The sequence below is a fragment of the Accipiter gentilis genome, chromosome 33, assembly GCF_929443795.1.
Source record: "Accipiter gentilis chromosome 33, bAccGen1.1, whole genome shotgun sequence".
In the NCBI taxonomy this organism is placed as follows: domain Eukaryota; kingdom Metazoa; phylum Chordata; class Aves; order Accipitriformes; family Accipitridae; genus Astur; species Astur gentilis.
Window position 1 is genome coordinate 6,501,074 of NC_064912.1, and position 21,138 is coordinate 6,522,211.

The following is a 21,138-nucleotide window of genomic DNA, read 5'->3' on the forward strand; positions in this document are numbered from 1 at the left end:
TTTGTGACACTTAATTACACAGTAAAAATGGGGAGAATACAACCTTTGTGTACAAACCAAAATCCCCAAAAGGGCTTACAAAAAAGGAGGGGGAGTTGTGACGCCTTCATGCATCAGAACTTGCCTTCTAACACCCTTCTCATGTTCCTAATTCCATAGGGTAATTCAGCCTTAACCATTTTAATGGGAACAGACTTTGGACCAGAACCATCTGCAGTGCAGGAAGGCTCTTTAAAGACAGCCAGATTTTAATAGCTGCTGCTTTGTGTGTACACGCATGTGATGTATCCTATTATTTGGTTGCATGGTTGTTTCCTGTATTTGCAGAAAGTTACCTACGCAAAACATCCTGTGCAAGACCAAACCCAGATTTGTTTTCACCTTCAAAGAAAGACAATCATCTGTGTGCACGTACCTGCATACATTCAAATCTTAAAAGCTTGCTAGTTAGACTTGCACAGCCATTGCCAATAGCTAAGGTTTATCTTCTGCCTCTCCTGCCAGCAGATGCAAAGCTAATATTCTGTCTCTCTGAGGGGAGAAAAAAACAAAACAAAGCAAAGCAACCCACAGTGCCTAGTCCCTTGCTTCCATCTTACTTTCTCTAGTGCAAGCTTAAACAAAGAGGGCAGGCACAATTGTTCCTGCCTTCAGCAGCCCCTGCTTGGACCCCATCCCCTGAAGCCTGGGTAAAGCTTTGCTGCAACGTGTTTGAAGAGTGGCTGCTCTGTCTTGGGAGCCCCTTTGAGATGTTCTGGCCTTCCTCCCCCAAGTTTCAGCTGAAATGACCAGGCTGTGCTATATCTCCCTGTTCCCCTTACTATATGCTAATATAAATAATAACCAATACTAAATATTGTATAATGACAATAAATGTATTTACACAAGTAGTAGTATATATTATACACTAAGCTATTAAGCAGCTAGAAAAATTGCTAAATTACTCCCTAATTGTTCTGGTAATGCCAGTCAGTTGATGTTACAACACTTTTTAAAAAACTTTTAAATATCATCATACAGGTGTGCATATGCAAGGCATGTGCGTTCTCCTCCGTCTCTAACGGTAATCATCTTCAATGCCGACTATGCAGAAAGCAGACTGAAGACATCTATTAAAGCATTATAATGGTCACATTTATTGTAAAGGAAACAGCGTGTGATATTCCAACAAACTGGATAGTGTTAAGTTCGCCACAAGTCTTATGGTTAATAAAAAGCAAACAAAACCCCAAAACCCCACTACAGGCTGGTCATTACCATACACTATAGTGTAATACAGGTACAGCTAAGGTAAAACAAGTCATGACAGCAGTTACTAACCTCCATACACCTGTGGTCTCTCCCAGTCAGACCTCGGAACAGATCGTCTCCTGTGACAGAGTCTTAAGACATTTCATGACAGCGAGCGCCTACTGTCAAGACTACTAATAGGCAACTGAAGTTATACTGTTTCACACAACTAACAGAAGAGTATCATGTAATCTTTTTTACTTTTTTTATTTGCAAAGTCAATAAAAATCCACTGTTAGGAACATAAAAGAGAAAAACGCTTCATTTGAAAAAAAGGTGGAAGGCAAATAGGAACAGGATTAATGTAGTCGCACTACAACTACATGAAATCTTGCAGGCAGAGAAGAGTCAGGGCAAGGGTGACCATACCACATCCTACCAAGCAAGTTTTCCAGGGAAACAGCTGGAGAATCTACTCCACCGTGACAGCTGAGCCTGTTAAGTAACTCGCACAGTATTTTATAGACTGTCATCTGAATAGCATATAACTTGCTTTTCAGAAGTACAGTTATTCTGCCTGCCCAGTGAATTACCATGGCAGACATTCAACTATATGTAATCGAGAAGGTAATCTTCAGCTTTGTCTAAATTCAGGCACAGTCAGAGGCTATGAAGTATCCACTACTCTACAGCTTTCTACCACTTACCTTGAAGCAAATTTTTTACATTTTGGTTTGGTTTTGGTTGTTTTTTAATACTGGCCTATAAAATCTGTTGCTAATCAACCATCAAGGCACCTAAGTAAATTCACAAACAATCCGGGCTTTAAAACCACAATATTCCACACATACGCAGATATGCTATTTGCAAATGATGGACCTGAAGGGCACCCAGCCGTGGCCATCGGAGCGTAACCACCAGATGGAGATTTTCCACCCTGCAGCAGCTGCTCTGTTCGTGAACTTCCTTCCACGAGGAAAACAAATCACAGCAATGAACACCTCTCTCTCTCAAGCCAAGGCATTCAGGCACTGTTATCAGCAATGAGTGTACTCCCAACGCTTACAGAAGAGCAGCTCAAGGGAACGCAGCGCTCGCGCACCTCCAGGGCCTCGGAGTCGTGTCTCCGCTACGGCCATCTGCGCTAGAAGAGCTCTCCTTCAAACCTCTCCCCAATTCCCCTGGGCAATCAGCTCACAAGATAAAAGAAAAACCAAACCTCCCCTCCTCCACCAAGCACACAAACTAGGTCTCTTTAAAATATATTTTTTGTAAACACATTACACTAGATTTTTTTCATTAGCATTTGAATTGCCTTTTTTTTTTTTCAGGCCAGCTATGAAAATGGTAATTTTGGCCTGCGTCTGATTTATTGACAATGCAGTATTTCCTCCCACACAACACGTAGAATATTCTTAGGACAGGTCCCCTGCAGCCAGTTGTTGAGCGGTGACCATGCAGGCAGCAGCCACGCTCCCTCTGGGACACCTCAGGAGCTGACGACATGCCCCGACCAGGTCTCGTGCTTGGTTCCAGGAGCTAGATGGGTAATCACCACCTCCACCGCCTGAAGCTTCTCGTTCTTCGGAGGGATGGTGCACATCTTGTAAGTGACCTCGTCGCCTGCCACGGGAACATACTCGCCTTCGATACTGTGGAGAGGACACTTCGGTTAATCATAAATCACACAAACACTCTTACTCTTTTGCAGCTTATTTAAACTTTTATCATAATGATTATCTTAGATGCTCAAGATACTTAAGGTTTTTTAATAGACCCCATTACCCACCAAAGCCTGAGGTTGATTTTGGTTGTCTTGCAGCAAAATCCTATGAAAACACTATAAACACCACGACCCCCCTAGAAAAACAAACAAACAAACAAAAAGAATCCACACTCTAATATAACTTAAAAAAATAATCAGGTGAGCCCAGCCTTAGACAACATTGCTGTGAACCATTCAACAACCTCTTACTCGGTTGGAGCACTAGAGGGCAGGGCTGACACTGTTTGGTACCTCGTTTGGGGATTTGGTTTTTTAAACTATAGGAAGTTGATCCTTTTTTTTTTTTTTTTTTTTTCCTCCTCCTCTCACTTAAGCTTTTGAAGTTTGGTTGTTGGGGGTTTTTTTCTTTCTTTTTTTTTTAAAGAAGGACTGTACTACTGCAGTCATTGATTTTACCTTTAGGTTACTCCACCATAACACAGTTTGTCTGTGGTATAAAAAAAAAAAAAAAAAAAAAAAAAAAAAAAAAAAAAAAGAGAGAGAGAAGCCCAAGTAAGACACGGTGTCAAGTATTTCAAAATTACTTGCTGTGAAAAAAAGAGAGTTCTGTGACCCTAATGTGTTATGCCACCGAAACTCTCCTCCAGCATCCAGCACTTCAGAAGATTTCCAAGAGTCACTCGCTCCTACCTAGCCTCTACCAGCATGCCAACATGGGATGCTGGAGGACCCGCACCGTGCATTTGTTGCTGCATGCGAGCCCTTATCTGGAAAGAGTGGGAAACAGCAAAAGGACTGTCATCTTCTGTTCAGAACGATGTACTGATGAACAAGAGAACTACGGAGGGTAACAGCTTTTCTCACCTCTACCACTGTGTTCAAGATCAGAGCTTTTTAATTAAATACCAGCATGTGCCAATGAAGACAGGCAGAGTTGCCTTCTAACCTGCATTACCGTGATTCTCTGACAGTAGAAAGGATGCTACTTCACCCTTCTTTAAATATACCTACACAATCCCATGCTCAGGTTCCCCTTCTCTGACAACCTAGGCTCTAGATTTCTTGTGGTTTGAGGGGGTTTTTCAGTGCTTCTCAGGAGCATTTGTGTTCGTGAGCAGATAAACACTAATTAGAAATTCTACTGGATGCCTAATTGGTCTGACTTGCTTGTGTACTCATGTTACACTGGGGGTAAGATTTGGGTTCAAGAGAAAAAAAAGATAAAAGTCTTCTAGGTCAGAAATTCTGCACAGACCAGAATTCTGGGTTTGTTATTTACCTTTGCTGAGAGCATACTGGGAGAGCATACTCACACCACCCAGGAATTTTACCCTGCAAATGTTTCTGTTAATTGCAGGGATCTAAGATTTCAGCAGTGCCCTTCGTATCCACTCTCATCTTGTGGCCCATTATTGTTACAGCTTTCCTATTGCAGGAAAGACCAGCGGGACTGATAGGAGGTAAATACACTGGCCATTGCTGCCAGTTGTAGCTTCACACCAGATTTTGCTTCTCCCCCCAGTTCTGCAAAACTTCTTCAGCTTCATCTCCCGCACTGCCTCTGCCCCACCCTTCCCCTTGCAAGGACTGCTCCGAAGCATCGCGACTGCTGCTCAGGGAGCGGCTGCTGCGTCGGGCTGCGGCTGAGCAGAAGCAGCCTGTGCTCAGGGGTGAGACAGGGTAAGCAGGCATGTACAAGGGAAGCGAAAACTGACCCATGAATTATAAACTTCTCCCATGGGAAAATTTGGAAGAAAAGTCATTGTTTGCTAACTGATTGTATCAACACCATATTGAAAATACTCCTTTATCTAAATATGGATCTAAAACCTGCTATGAGGAGTTAAAGGCATTCCCAAGGCCTGTGACTTGAAACACTCGGCTTTCAGACTTTATTTCCCTGGGCTAAACCCCTACTCCAGAACTGCCTGTGACTGCGGTAATCAAACCCAAGAGGGCATGTCGTAAGCTGAACTCTTCAGAGCAGTGCCTGGGAACGTGGCAGTAAATTGAAGACAGAAAAAATATTTACAGAAAAGTAAAGACAAAGCCTCCTTCATCAGACCTGACAGCCCTTTCCTCCCCACGCAGGCCGATCCGACTGACCTTTATTTACTTCCAAAGTCTCCAGGCCAACCTGTCAGCCCAGCCCTGTATCACACCGGACAGACTATGCTCAAGCTCCCACATCTAGACTCTTGCTGTGGCTGTCCTCTTCAGTGATTGCCTTCATTTATACTCCACTTCTCCCATTTCTAACAGGTTTAAGATTTCTTCAGGTGTGAAGGGGTTGCATACCCAATATGTACTGTCCTTTCAGGAGCAGAGATTAGTTTACCTTTTTTACTGCCAAAGGAATTTGCCACCAAATTCTCTGCAGTTTACTCTGACTTTGAAACAGAGGATTTCAAGCAAGGATGAGAAGATGCTACTTGTACTGTCTCAGAGCCTGACAAGTGGACATGAAGCCCCAAGAAGAGACACAGGAGAGGGTCAAACCACAGGTGAAAACAGGAATGCCCTGTAAAAAAATTACATAATCTTTCCCACTTGAATCTCTTGAATGATCCCTTGTTGCCAAAAAAACGGTTGCTATTGAGCTAAAACCACATTGCTGTAAGCAGTAACTCACAACACAACCCATGCAGGATGTCAGTCCCACCTGAGCAAGGCAGCATCTTTCGGTGGAAGGCAATACAGCACAGACCTTTTATCCATGCAGAGGAACACGGGACTGGCAAAACACAGTGAGCAGAAACATTTCCCAGCTCAGACGTAATGAACGTAGACAATACGAGCCGAAGCATAAAGTCTACGCTGACTCAAGTACAGCTGAGCCACTGGAACAAGTCATAATGAAACATGTTTCTTCACGTGGCCTCGAGCACCAGGACCAGCTGCGGACAGTGTTTCAGGGAGCACAGGCAGAGCAGTTACATCAGGCTGGAACTAAAGCAGCATCTCCTCTTGACATTACAGCCACCCACTCCACAGCCCCTGGTATTGCCTTTGATTCCTGCACAGAAGATGAACACGCACAGCAAGCGGTGAGCTCAGAGTCACCACTTTGCAGGCATCAAATGAAACGGATACCCTGCCCAGGAAGGGATCTCATGTTTGGCTGAAAGCTTTTTTAATGAACAGGAACTTTACATGTTCGTTAAAAGCTGCTGTAAAACAGGATGAGATGCAGTTAGCAAAATAAACATTTGAAATACGCAAGAGGTATCAGTAGGTATGCTTAATGTAGAAGTAAAGCGGATTCACACTGTCTCCTGAAGAACCAAAGATGTGCCAATACACAAAGGCAGGGTTTTAAGCTCCTGAAAAACAGAGATAAATTAGATATCACTTGAATCTTCAAGTGTGGAAGAAGTACAGCTTGAGTGCTAAAAAACATGGGTGGTTTTTTGGGTGAGTTTGGTTTAAAATTGAAATATGAATATATACCAGGATAGGTTCTGGTAAGAAAGTGGTTGTAGGTGTACTGGTAACCAAATTTTTCCAAGAGATTAAGAACAAGTGAATCGGTACACGCACAGAAACTGTATGCCTAATGTATGACAGGCTGAAGCCAGGGACAGGAGAAGCAAAGGGACAAGCCCAGACTGGAGGACACACTCTCAGCTATCACTGAAAGCCACTGCATCCCTCAGCACTTGTTAGATGACCATTTGGGGTACCACCTACAGCCCCTGGTCTGCACAGGGTCAAGAAAACCCAACAAACCAAAAAAACCACCACCAGATCAAACCATTTGCTGACCCAGATTTCTTACACTCAAATCATGAGGTTAATTACTCCTGTTCCTTCTACTAAACAGATTACATTAACCTCAAAACCTCCACAGCCCTAAGCATTACGCAGAAAGGTACACTCTTCTCCACTAGAACACACTTCTTACAGTTCCAAGTATTATGCTGAGAGCATCAGATCCTTTCTTGGTTTCTTTCCTTACCCAAACTGACACTACAAAAGATTGAAGCTTGTGATAAAGCCTCATTCAACCCCAACATGGCTTCTTCTCATCCCCTAGTTTGTCTTCTTTCTTTCCTTGCTTGTTGAGGTGACCTTACCTCATCAAGACCAGGCCTGTCCTTTGCACAGCTCAAATTTCATTTTCTGCTTTTGGCCTTTAAACTTTTCTCCCACAGATACAGGACTATTAACTTATTGCCCCCAGTGCACAGGAAAAGTGAGAGGACAATGGTCTTGGTTTGCAGCCGGAATAAACCTATTTGTGAACACTTCCCAGCACAGCGTTTGCCCACCAAATGCTGCTTCTGGGATAGATGCACACTAACTCCAGCATTGTTATCACTAGGTGATGCTTAGAAGCAGGAATAAACAACATTCAGATTGTGCAGTACTTCTGGTGGTGTCAGGAAAGAACAATATAATGGCACTTGAAAGATGATGAGACGGTATGGCGCTGGAGGCAGAGCCCTACACAAAGCGCCAGGAAGGTCCTCCGTTAGGAAGCAATTGCCTTAAGCGCCGAGAGGGAAATGAACTGGAAAAGATCAGAGAAAGTAAACAGAGATCTTGGAACAGATGTAGCCTATAACAGCCACTCTATACACAATAGAAGTTACCTGGATGATTTGGTAGAGGAAGTTAAACATGGACTTTTTTAATGTTATACACTGATTAAATATTTTTAGATCTGTATTTTTTACTTTCACCCTAACTATATATTAAATGTTGATCTAGAGGAAAATTGAGATTTTCACTGCTATTTAAGAGACTGGTATGCATGTTCTGTTCAAAATAATGGATATCTATGTATCCAGGAACTTTAAGACGCTTCAACAAATTAAGCTAAAAATAGGAAACGCTTTCCTGATGTTAGTGTCAGAGTGAGACACAATAGAGTGAGTTTTAGATTATCCAGCAACTCCCATTTCCCAGCTCAGCACCAGTCTGGTACAGTGGAGCATTTTATCCTGCTCTATTTTTAGGGAACTGGGAGGTTATAAGGAAATTACCTAAATAAGGAACATTCTAGTTCTTCCTTCTCACAGCTGCTATTCATATTCCAGGGCTCTAGTAAAACCTCTTGGGACAAAGACTAAGTTACATGGAAACATTTTTGAGCAAGTTTTCAGAGCCTTGCTGGTCAACAAGGCTACCACCGATCACGCCACGTAGCTGCTTCCCACGGATCTATGAGCTGTATTATCTTGTGGCCTTCTTAAAGCTTATTTAACACCTCAACACACCTCCTAGGAAACCCATATTTTTATTGAACAGCAGGACGCAACAGAGTAATGAACTCTTATGAATTACTATAATCCTGAACGCCCTCCCATGCAGTCCCAGGGTAAGCTGACAGCTCCAGAATGCATCAGCAAAGCCAGCAATGACCTTATCAAGCTGGCTGGCAGGCAAAGCAGAAGCAGGGCTGCCTCTTGCCCACCAGTCACGCTCGTAGCTGGGACAGGGAAGTGTCAAAGGGGTCCAAAAACCGAAGAACCCCAGCTGTTAATATCCAAGGTCTCTGCTACGGGACTGGCCTGGTCTCTGCCACTGCAGAGAGATCTTCCCAGGAGCTGCCTTGTCTAGGACAGAAGTTGTGCTTCCCTCCCGGTACAGCAGATGCATCGTTTTCTTGCCCAGTTCTCTACTGAGATTTCTAGTCGTGGTTATTGAATCCACGTTCAGGGTTAGTTATGGCTCTATATCCACTTTCAGCAGCTAGTTCAACACCGGGCAGCACACCAGGCACTATGAGGAAGAAACTGGTGATCACAAGAGGCAGAGCTTTCCAAGGATACCTACGCAGACTCGGTCAGAGGTACAGAAGATGCCTGTTCCTGCAAGCATCCAACTTGGATCCTGTCACAATAAAACCTGCTGTTTGCATCTGGACACCAAAGCCCAGGGCAGTTATGTTCTGTGCTCACTAACCACAAAGAACCTCCACCCTCGGGTGGCCACAGTCGTCTTCAATGCCCACTGCCTGGCTTGCAGGTAGAGTATAAGTCTTGGCTTTGACCTATTACAGTTTCTGTCATTTAGGTGGAGATTCTTGGAAGGTTTTGCTACAATCATGACCACAGCAAGCTGGCTGTCCTCCACGCACCACTGCAATGCGAGTTTTCTGAGGCAACTGGGGGGGTGTGGGGAACCATTAGGAAAAGGCTGTCCATATTCTATTCATTTCCAAAGCCCTCTCAAGTAAGATCTGGTATTCTGCTGCCTCTCCTCCCCACCCCAGATAATCTACTTGTTTCAGACATTTCAACAGATGCAGCAAGGCACCAGAACGGCAGCACATCAGGAAGGAAGTGTGCAGCCCAAAGCAGATAAGTCATCAAGCACTTCAAGTATTTTGAAGGAAATCAGAAAGCTCAGATTTGGCTTCCCAGCAGCCCCAGAGCAGTCGGTTGCAGCCAGAAGAAACTGTTCACTGCTAGTTCACAGAAGAGGCAGAAAGTCCAGAAAGGGTCCTTCTCTCAGCTCAGATTCAGCTATCAGTTTGTTTATAATTATCAGTTAATTTCCAACCCATATTGTTACACTCCACCAGAAGAACAGCATCACAGAAGAGCCAGACGAAGAGATGTTGCATTAATGCTTTTCATTAAACATAGTGATCTGGCAGAAAAATCAGAGGAAAGAAAGGAGCACGAAAAGACAATCTCTCCATGGACGTGAAAAGCTCAAAGCCAGCTCCTCAATGCAGCAGGATAGCAGCAGGGATGGAGCTGGATTCCTCCCTGCAGGAAGACGTGGCTGATAGTACATCTCCAGCATAGCCAGAAACCGAGATGCAACAGCAGAATGGGACTGTATCTCCACCTGGAAGCCCATCGAGAGACAACTTCTGTTCTGTTCAGTACTCCTCAGTTACAGGCACTATAAGCATCATCTCCTGAGATCACAACACAACGCACAAGCAAAGCACAGCAACCTCCAGAGACCCGAGGGTGCTGCGTGTCAACGTCCCAGGGGAAGTATAGCATCAATTCTCCAAAGCCTTCATTAAGCATGGGGTCAGGAATCCAGCCTGAAGGACAGCCTGAAGGCCTCTCTGCAATGCAGCACTTTCCCCTTCAGAGCCAAGTACTAGCAAACTGCAGAAAACCCACAAGCACTGCACGCTTTTTTCTGTTCCATTAAATCAGCTGCTTTTGCAAAATAAAATCTTTAAAAAAAAACCAAGAGTGTGGTCATTCATTCATCACTGCTGTCTGGTAAACTACCTCCTTGTCTTGCCCTTGCAGGTACACAGGCTTCAGGCCAAGTCTCAATCAAATGCAAAAGCCCAGAGGGTAAACCAGTACCCATCATGAGCCCACTCCCAAATACACTGGGAAAGCAGAAGAGTGGGATTCTTATGCAGTGCTCTAAAGCACATCATTTGATCTGCTGCTACAGGCGCCCACCCCCCACCCCCCCCCCACCCCTCAGGACCCCCCTTTGGAAGGGGAGCTGCTACGAACCTGTCTGTACGGGCAGCCACCTCCAGCACTGGGCAGGGGACCTCAAGAGCCGGCACTGCAGGGATTCCCCGTCTGCTCTCCGGAAACGTGCCACGTGTATAGGCAGAGCGGCAAGAGAGCGAAACTGAGGCCACCAGAGCCATTACACTTCAGTAACAACCAAACCGGCTCATATTTGAGAGACCTGACTTATTCCTGCTATAAAACAACAGCAGAGGAGGTAAGATATCGAGAAGGATACAGTTCTCGGCACTGATGCTACAGTAACACCATCAGTTTGCTGACAGTGGATGATGATACAGGCTGGTGGAAATGAAAGCATTAACAGTACATGTCGCACTTAAAAACGTAATTAAGGGCTTTTTAAAAATTTCACTCCAGGCAAATGAATTTGCCTTTCCTTCCAGCTTTCCAGAGCCATTATCTGGAATTACCATCTCAGCAACTCCTCCATCCCCATGCTTGCCAGCTAGGGTTTTACACTCACTACTAGCGAGCACATTTTGTTTTCTGTTCTGGAGAAGGGCGAAGTATTAAACTGAGAAAAACAGAACCTCACCACATTCAACAAGCCATAACGTTTCCCTAGTACAATTGTTTATACCAACTTGAGAAGCATTTCCAGTAAACACAAGGAAGCAGGACTCGCTGCGCATGGAACGCAGAAAGCAGCAGTGAGCTTATGGCCAGCGCCTTCGGCTGGGCAGCAGGGGTGCGGCAGGCCAAGTCGCGCGTCCGCGGGCAGGAACAGCGCCTCCAGCCTGCGTGCATGAGCTGGCTTTAATCTGGCCACCTCGAGCACCGACGGTGTTGCAGTCGTGGTACAGGGTCTCGGCCACAGATGCTTTACCCACGGACTGGCACCGACGGTGTTGCAGTCGTGGTACAGGGTCTCAGCCACAGATGCTTTACCCACGGACTGACACAAGGTGCCACGAGCGCTGCCGGGAAGCGGCTCCCACCTGCGGTGACTGTCACCAGAGCTGCCACCGAGCCTCTACCCGCCGCCCAAAAGGAAACGCTACCACCCACCAGCGTCAGCTTTTCCAGAGAACTGCAGGCTGCCCTGGTCAATCGTACAGTTTTGCACATTTGTACCTAGTCAGTTAAAAAGGACTGGCTCCACACAACTGTTATCCAAACCCAAACCAGATCTACTCTGCGGTCTTCAGAGCCGCTCGTTAAAACAAAGCCACGCAGACAAAAAACACCTTTAAAACCTGCGTTTCAAACTGGCATTTCTTTACTGTATATCCACCCACACCTGACAAGTCCAACCTCACAGTAACACAGCTTTGCTGCAAGTTCCCCTCATAAAACATGTCCACATGCCCACATTCACCTTAAACTCTCGCACAAATGCTGAAATTTAAAATCTTGCTGATGCCAAGTGAAGAAGCTTTTGAATGCCATATATATTTGACCTTGTTTTTAGGCTAATGCTCACTTATGAAAATGGAAACGCCATGCTAAGTGTTATTATCTTACAAAAATAAATGGAAAGCTATGGGAAACAGACATTCCATTTTATGGAAGACATTTTCATTGAAGTGTAACCTTACAGCTCCCCAAAGCTTAGGGAAGAAAAAAAATCTAATTCCTCAAATTAAAATTTCATGTTTAAAATCATTAATCTGCAAGATAGGCAGCTGGTCCCAATGTTCAAAACCTTCACTAATCATCACAGCTTAGTCATGAACACAGAGGAACAGTCAATCTTGCTGAATCCAAGCTGGCGTACCATTTTATCCACATTCCTGAAATCCTAGCTTTCAGGCAGAACTTATTCAGGAGAAACAATCCTCTTTCATTTCACAAGTAGATGCCTATACCGCTCTGAGACAGTAAACAGATTGATGTGTCTTTCACATTCAGGTTTAACTGAGTAAAATAGGTAGAAAAGAATACATAATAAACTAATCAGTATCTCAAAACTCACACTATGCAAACCAGAGTCAGTGGAGTCCCCTGAGCCACAGTGATGGTTACAGAATGCTGCTGCAATAAGCAATTGCCATTAATGAAGAGCAATATTTCTAAGTCACTGTGAAATAAACTGAAAGGCATTATTAATTTTTCTTTCCAGTGCTGCCTTGCATCAGAATCAAGACAGTGATACCATCACCCTCTAGCACTAAAACGTGTTTCCAACAATTCAAATACACTCAGAGTAATTAAAGAACACAATGTGCTGAAACCTTCAGTACTTCAATAATAGCACTTTTTACTAACAGGTTGAGGCAGAAACATCAGCTATTTTTGATTTTAAGTTCTGAGACAGTATCTACATAAGAAACATGTAAAACAGTGGCCCAGTCCTGGTTCAATAGAAAAAAACCCGCTGGCTTCAAAGGAGCAGAACCGAGCCTAGAAAGGTTGCATAAAGCACATCCTTCGGTCCTAAAAAATTTGTATGGACTAACCTTGCTGAAATATTTCTGAAAGAGCAAGGAAAACAGTCTTTGAACACATAAATGATAGGCTTAAAGAGGAAAGGCACTATTTACCTCCTGTGGAGACAGAAGGAAGAGTGAAGGGCCATACTGAAAGCAAGGGACATGTCAGTTAAATATCAGAAACAATTAAGAGCCAGGTCTGTTGATTGGAAGAGATCACCCAGGGAGGCAGTGGATCCCCGGTACTCGAACTGTTAAGAGTGCATTGGGTAAAGCATTTGCCAGTGTATTGGTTTTGTGTGGCAAGATTTTGGTAGTGGGGGGGGTTACAGGGGTGGCTTCTGTAAGAAGCTGCTGGAAGCTTCCCTGTGTTCGAGAGAGAGTAAGCCCAGACCAGCCAGCTCTAAGACGGACCCGCCGCCGGCCAAGGCCGAGCCAATCAGCGATAGTGGTAACGCCTCTGTGATAACATTTTTAAGAAGGAAAAAAAGTTGGGACATAGGAAAAACAGCCGCCGGAGTGAGGAGTGAGAACATGTAAGAGAAACAAGCCTGCGGACACCAAGGTCAGTGCAGAAGGAGGGGAGGAGATGCTCCAGGCGCCGGAGCGAAGATTCCCCTGCAGCCCGTGGTGAAGACCCTGGTGAGGCAGGCTGTCCCCCTGCAGCCCAGGGAGGTCCACGGTGGAGCAGATCTCCACCTGCAGCCCGTGGAGGACCCCACGCCGGAGCAGGTGGGTTCCCAAAGGAGGCTGTGACCCCGTGGGAACCCCACGCTGGAGCAGGTTCCTGGCAGGACCCGCGGATCTGTGGAGAGAGGAGCCCACGGAGCAGGCTTTCTGGCAGGACTTGTGACCCCGTGGGGGACCCGCGCTGGAGCAGTGTGCTCCTGAAGGACTGCACACCGTGGAATGGACCCATGCTGGAGCAGTTCGTGAAGAACTGCAGCCCGTGGGAATGGCCCACGTTGGAGGAGTTCGTGGAGGACTGTCTCCCGTGGGTGGGCCCCACGCTGGAGCAGGGGAAGAGTGTGATGAGCCCTCGTCCTGAGGAGGTGAAGCGGCAGAAAATAACGTGTGATGACCATAAACCCCATCCCTGTCCCCCTGTGCCGCTGGGGGGGCTTGGTGGTGAAATCCGGGAGTGAAGTTGTGCCCGGGAAGAACGGAGGGGTGGTGGGAAGGTGTTCTGAGATTTCGTTTTATTTCTCATTACCTTGCTCTGGTTGATTTGTAATAAATTGAGTTAATTTTGCAAAATGAGTCTGTTTTGCCCGTGACGGTAATAGTGAATGATCTCTCCTGTCCTTATCTCGACCCGCGAGCCTTTTGTTATATTTTCTCTCCCCTGTCCAGCTGAGGATGGGGGAGTGATAGAACGGCTTTGGTGGGCACCTGGTGTTCAGCCAGGGTCAACCCATCTCAGCCAGAAAGGCACAGGTGCCATCCAGCAGCAGACAGGGTAGAGGAGGTCCCCTCCAATCTTCTCATCTACAGTAAAAACTGAAGAGAGCTGCCATACTGGAGAAAGACTGCAGCGTACTGCAGCATGGCACACAGAGACAGTTCCCCACCTGTGTGAGCATTAGACTGAAATGAAGTAACTGAAAATGAAGAGACGCAGCCTGGTCCAGCAGGTAGGGCACTAAATTGAGACCTGGGAAGCCGGAGCTCAGGCCGAAGGTTGTACCTGAGCGGGCCAGAGCCCGTCACCCCCTGCCCATGCAGTGGATCTCCTCCTTCCATCCTTTATCTGCTCCAGCTCTCCTGTGCGGGGTGGTCTGAGGGCACGGCTGGGTGAGGGCGAAAGCAGGCAGAGAACTGGACACGTATCAGCAAAATAGACATGCTGGAAATACCTCAAGAAGTGTGGTTGCCCGTGAACTTTTACAAACTCGGTGACTCATTTGATATTGTTTTAAGGATAGATTGAGTGCATGGAAGAAAGAGGAGGGTGGCACACCACATTCAGGGCGCAATTACTCAAATGCAGTTTATTGATGGCTCACAGTCAAAGCATTTTGAAAGCATACGGGATCAATACACCAACTAGCACAGCCCATGAGATGGGACTCCTGTGAGAGGGGGCCTCTTGCACAGACCACCAAAATCACAGCAGACGAAAAAATGTTTTTCATAATGTCATAGAAGATTTCAGTATAAGAGACATATGGGAGTCTTAAAGAGCCAAACAGAAGAAAAAAAAAAAAAAAATCACTGGAGTTTCTAAGAAATATAGCTGATTGGAAGGGGATTCAGGGTAGGAGCAGTTAGTGCTCCCAGAAGCAAGTACTGAGGTTTGGGCCCAGTCAGGAAGATGTGCTGGGCCATAGGATAGGAACTGGGGAACACCTGAAAGTTTAGTTCACATTTTGTACAGTCAAATGGCAGACCCAATCGAAGAGTTATCTCTAGGGTTTTGAAAGGGTTAATTTCACATGAACTTTAGAAAATTTTGCTGAACTAATTGGAAGAGAAAATGTAGAAGAAAAACACAGGACTGAAAATAGACAGTTCTTTAAAAAGAATTCGTTAGCAGGCTGAGAATTCATGTTTCTGTGAGAGGGCTGTTTTAACTAAACCCTTGCTGATCAGTACCTGTATAAGTCAGACTAGATGGTCACAGTAAAATTTTTAAATTCTGATATAAGAAATGTTATTTTTAAGTTATTCAGGAAACAAGGAGAAATTGTGCACTTCTATCAGATGACAGTAAAAGAAGATATTAAATAACATTTCCTTGGGTTGAACACGTAAGTCAGACCACTCAGCCCATTTGCGCCCACGAGTCCTAAAAAGCTTCAGCTTGGCAACACACATCCGGCAGAAACATTTCAGAAAACTGGAAGAAGGCCAATGTCTTCCTTCTCCAAGGACACGTGCTACACACATAAGCAGGAAAGATAGTTGGGGCAATGTAAATAACTTTGGTAAGGCTTTTGTTGACTTATCACTGGATAACCACTCCAAACAACAAATAAGGATTAAACAGCTTCAGTACTGTAAACAGTATGTAGACTAAAAACTGGTGATAGATCTAAAAGAGGTTATTAGAGAATAAACATTGAGCAATCTTAAAACACACCCTCAGAGACCAGTTTCAGCCCCAATGGTGGTCAACATCTCAATCTAGAACCAAATAAAAAACTGTCTATTAAACCTTGCAGGTTAGCCAAGCAATAAATAACAAAGACAGTGCAGTCATGGAGCACGATCTGGACCCCTTGGCAGGCAGGGCCTATTCAAGTAAGGTATGCTGCAGTGCAACTAAATATGAAGTCGTACATCTAGGAACAAGGAATGCAAACAGACGCCAGACCGTATCTGGGACTGCACCAAACTGACGCTGCAAAGGACGCCGAGGTCAGAGCAGATAAGCAACTCGGCAAAAGACTAGGGATGAGTGGGCTAATGCGATTATGGCATGTACAGAAACAGAAACAGGGCAGGAGTCTGGAGGAGATTTTGTCTCCATACACTGAAAGTATGTGTGCACTCTGTTGTTTTAAAATGATACTTAAATTCTACAGCACACTTAGAAGAGAGAGTGGAAAAACTGTTTTAGACTGGAGAAAATGCTCAGTGAGGGACTTGAAAAGCTTCATCTGTTTAGTTTATCAAAAGGTAGATTCAGAAGCGATGGTTCTCAGTGTGTTCAAGGCAAAAAAGTGGAGGTACTAATGAGCCCTTTAATAGAGAAAGCTTTAGCTATATACTGCTTGAAACTGAAGCTAGATAAATTCAAGGAAGTAATAAATTTTCTTAACAGTACAGGTAATTAACCTTTAGTTTAATAATGGTACAAGCAGTGCAAAGTAAAAGTAGTGAATTTTCAGTGTTACAAATCTTTAAAACTGGATACTGCATAGATGATCTGCTTCAGGTAAATGCAAGTTTCTGGGTCTGGGTGAAACTGCAAAGCTTACTCTAAGAGATTTGACAGGATCATCTTCTAGTTTTTAACTCAACAGCATAATCTATCGCTGCCAGTAACATCAGCATAACTCCTCTTTGCTAAGGTAAGGGTGACAGATTATAAGCTATTCTTGTATCTGAAGTGTCAAAAGCATTCAGTAATTAAGGCAAACCAAAGCTCCAGCCTTCCTCAGCCACCCAGACAACTTACTCGGAGATGTGTACGAAGATGTCGGGCCCTCCATCTGCAGGGGTAATGAAGCCATGGCCTTTGGAGCGACAGAAGCATTTACAGACACCTTTGTAGATGGGGCCCTCTGATGCTCTGACGGTTCTGCAAAAGAAAGCACAAAAAGAGCAATTCATTGCTGAGCGTGGATGTGACAGCTTCCAGGTGTGTCAGCCAGAGCACACCAAGCAAATGGGCACAATGGTCCAAATACTCACTCCCAGTGAGTATACCCCTCTGTAGCAACTGCTTAATACTCAGTTTCATACACTGCACGTTTTGCCTGTAGCCTTTTTAAGGGAGATAAAGATGATGAAGATGTTTGCTAGCATTATAATCTATCAGTTGCCATCCTGAATCCATCCGCTGTATCACCCTGCCAAATTTTCTTTTGGACGCTATACTAAATGTAAGTATCTTACACCTTTCATGAGTTCAGGAGTACCAGCGTGCACCTAGGTGTTGTATGTGCTTTCATAAATTTAACAGTAAGTGTGTGCAGGTATCATCAAGAGAATGCAATGCATAGACATGTATAAATGTGTACACATGTATGTATATACATATACACACACCCCTTCTGCATGCACGTGTATCATTATCCTGCCAGACTAGGATCCAGTGAAGTCAGTATTTCACTTCCAAGTGACTCCAGCAGGCTATGAAGCCTAACTGAGGTGCATAACACCAAGACTCAAGACTGATCTCCTCCTCCACTGTCATGGGACCTGTATTTTAAAACAAGACAGATTTGAAGACAAACCTTTAGGGTGACTTACTGCCATCAAGAAAAACAACTTGCATGAACTATGACATCCTGAAAACTGTGTGATTAAATCCTTTTCCCCGTCAAATATGCTGAGCTGAATCTCCAGAGATCCAAACTCACTCGGATACTTTCATTAATGAAGCCAACTGGTTTAGACATCTTACAGGGTTTACACAGAAGAGTTACTAGATCAGGACCTTCTCATGACATGACTATCTAGTAGGTTGCTTCCAAGTTATAAGAGGATTTTGGTGCGATTCTTCAAATCCAGTAAGTGATCGTGTTGCCATCTGGTTACACGAATCATAGCAATTGTGGCATCACTTTCCCAAGTGTTTAAAAGTTTACTGAAGTCTAAATAAAATAATTTAAAAATGTGGTAATGGCTCTGTTCCTTAAGGCAAACTAACACTAAAGAAGTACAGCTGAAAGTGTTAAAGAAAGAAGAAATCTCCATTAAATCACTTCATTTCCAGCCCTATAAAGCTGTCAACGCACCTGATGCCACAAGTGCCTGTTACACAAAAAAGCACTCACTGCCCTAAATAAGCCATTAAAGCTCAATTGCATCTTTCAAGGAGATAAAGGACTGTGGGGGATAAGGCCCCACACTTGCAATGAACCAAAATTAAACAATCCCACCGAATATTAAGCCAATGTCTGTCACATTCATCTTTTCTATACGACTGTGGGGCCAGAGCTCACCTAGAGCTCCTCTTGCTTAAAGAGGACACTAAAAAAAAAAGTTTAAACCTATTTTGATTTTCAGGGCAAACAAATACAGCATGATTCCTACACTAATTAATGATTAAAGAACTGTGGAAGCCAAATAACAAATTCTTTACTTTTGTAAGAACCAGACTAGCATTAACAGCTGAGAAGAATTACAAAGAGTTCATTATTAACATAGTACTGAGGCAAACTAGCTTGGAATTGCTTTTCAAGGGCAATCCCAATTATCAAGTCAATTATGTTCCTTTTAGCAATCTACTTCCATTACAAAGTTTAGGGCATTTGAAGGCTTTTGGAACTGACAACATATAAATTCTTCTGCTGCTGCTGTTCTTTTTTGCTTCCTTTTGAATACATAAGTAATGATACAAAGCATCATTGAGATTGATGCTCTTTAAATCTGCATGGATAACTCTTGAAGAAAAGAGCCGGGTAACACTGCAAGAAGCAAAAAGGAAAAAGCATGCCAACTAGATTCAGTGACACAAAATAGGCTAGCTGTGGGTTTGAGATCTTACTTCCACAGTGTTTTACTCAGCACTGCCAGACTTCCTTTACACAGAAGTAACTGCAAGACTGTGGCCTAAGTGCAATGGATTGACCACAGCTTCATGTTACACTCTCAGACCCCAATTCAAAGGCCACTGAGATTACCAAAGAAGCCCACATTGCCTTCTGCAGGTCAGCACCTCACTGGGAGGCCCATCATAGGCACTGGGAATTTTTTGCAGTGGCCAACCCTTGCAACACCATCCTCTGCTGCTGCGCTGTGGAGGAGTCCCCTTCGGGCAGGGGGCTCCAAGGAGGAGAAAACAACACGGGTAAAGCCAGCTCTGCTGTAGGATCACTACCTCAAGTGACTACAAATAGCAACAAACCTCATCTCATTTTAGTGAAAACCTCATATAATCTTACAGATTCAAGGAGACCAGGGTTCATAACCTTGAAACCCAACATATTCTTTTACAGGTCTATTTGAGCAATCTGAAGATGGAGATATGAAAGCTGAACAGGAAAAGGAAACAAGTCCTCTGAAAAGTGACAGGGTCATGAACCATCCCTAAAATGTAACCTGGCTGATGGCAGCATAGGTGTCAGGAGTCAAAGAAATAAAACCTTCAGTGAGGTCTGGTCCAGTGCTTCAGGGGTGGTGAGAAGAGAGGTCATGCCAAAAGAGGAGGTGGAGCTGATGAAGAAACACTAACAGGAGCTGGTCCCGAGAGCCGCAACCCAGTGTCTGAAGCAAAGCAAAGCTTCAGACAAGAAACTGTTTTGAAAAATCTCAGTGTATTTTCCCCTCCCTGTAAAACTCTGGTCTTAAAGAGTGGAAAAGACTTTGAACATCCTTTATGCAGAGCATTGAAAAACTACAGGTGATTTGGACTAAAAGTCTAGTGGCATCAGAATGTATTGGAGAAGAGATAACAGTAAAATACCAAAGCACCTTCCAGATACACCCGCCACCCCCGCCCTGACTCCCTTCACCTTGGAAGGGGCCAGTCATTCTGCCCAAAGGCAATCGTTTGGTTGTTGTCTATGAAATGCAGGTTTCCCAGTACTCACGCTGAAAACGTCCTGGTCCGTCGGGTGGGCAGTGGACTGGGGATGAGGTACCCTCTCATGGGCGACGGAGAGCGATCTCTCGCCCTGCGGTTTTCAGGCAGATGGAGAGAACCAGGTGAGGGTGGAGAGGTGGGGGACTGCTGTGAGGTGGATGAAGTGGGCTCAGAAGACATTCCTGATGCCTGAGAAAAGCCTAGAGAGAGGAAGAGATCTGCACTTAGCCCAAAATGGTAATTGTCATAAGAGTCACTAATTCTTCAGCTGATGATTTTGTAAGAATACGACTCACTTCCTGCAGACGTACATGTGGACGCAGTTGCACCAAAAGCCCCCGCTCAGTGTCAGTGAGTTCGTTGGTGGTTTGTTGGTTTTTTTGTTTTTGTTTTTTTAAGTTTATTGATTTTTAAATCTCACGGCTTTTGTAAGCTGTACCAGGAAGCTCCACTGAAAACATATTACTCCACAACCAAGTTGTGCTTGTTTACTCCTGCCTCACTCACAAGCAATGGCTTCTGAAGCAGAGCTCAGCCCCAACACTAGGTGTAAGTGTGCCCCATGCAGCTCCCAGACAGATGGGGTTTGACCACTGACAGCACAGAGAAACCTCCCGCATCTGCACACAAACACGTTGCAAGAAAGAAACACTAGAAGAAGAAATGCTGAAATAAAGGCTGCACCTCCACTGCTGGAAGCTAGTTTCGCAGTGCAATCGCCGATGCTAACTTCATTGCTGCTGCTCAGCTTTTAGCACAGCTCTGTCAGAGCTTGTAACACCTTCAGCTTGACTGCAAGAAGAAAATCATATGAGTGTTCCTTAATTCACTTCAGACAGACTCAGACAGTTAATTTACTCTGCTAAGGACAGGAACATGGACAACGCTGGCAGGCAGTGGCTAACTGCAAGGAGATGACCCCTCTAGCCTGTAAAGATCTGGCAGACCCAGCAGTCCCTTTTGGCAGGTTGAGTCTGTTACAATTTTCCAGCAACTAGGAAGCCAATAGTCCACATTTGCTTTCAGACCCCCAGCAGCCCAAGTTAATTTGCTCTTATTCACATCCTACAACAGAGGAGGGAGAAGGTCCCTTTCTCAGCACACCAACAGCAATACACGTGTCACATAACAAGCAAAACT

At 44.6% G+C, this 21,138-nt stretch overlaps 1 protein-coding gene across 3 annotated transcripts in view; it reads right to left on the reverse strand.

Annotated features, from left to right (window-relative positions):
* Positions 1 to 1,006: 1,006 nt before the first annotated feature.
* Positions 1,007 to 21,138, reverse strand: part of CARHSP1 (calcium regulated heat stable protein 1) — a 39,406-nt gene continuing 19,274 nt past the window's right edge. For all 3 annotated transcript variants that reach the window (XM_049791176.1, XM_049791177.1, XM_049791178.1), the window contains exons 3-5: positions 20,006 to 20,198; positions 16,924 to 17,046; positions 1,007 to 2,882 (exon numbers count right to left, since the gene is read on the reverse strand). In XM_049791176.1, coding sequence (XP_049647133.1) covers positions 2,720 to 2,882; positions 16,924 to 17,046; positions 20,006 to 20,178 — 459 coding nt within the window. In that variant the 5' untranslated portion in view covers positions 20,179 to 20,198 and the 3' untranslated portion in view covers positions 1,007 to 2,719. The remainder of the gene's footprint in view (positions 2,883 to 16,923; positions 17,047 to 20,005; positions 20,199 to 21,138) is intronic.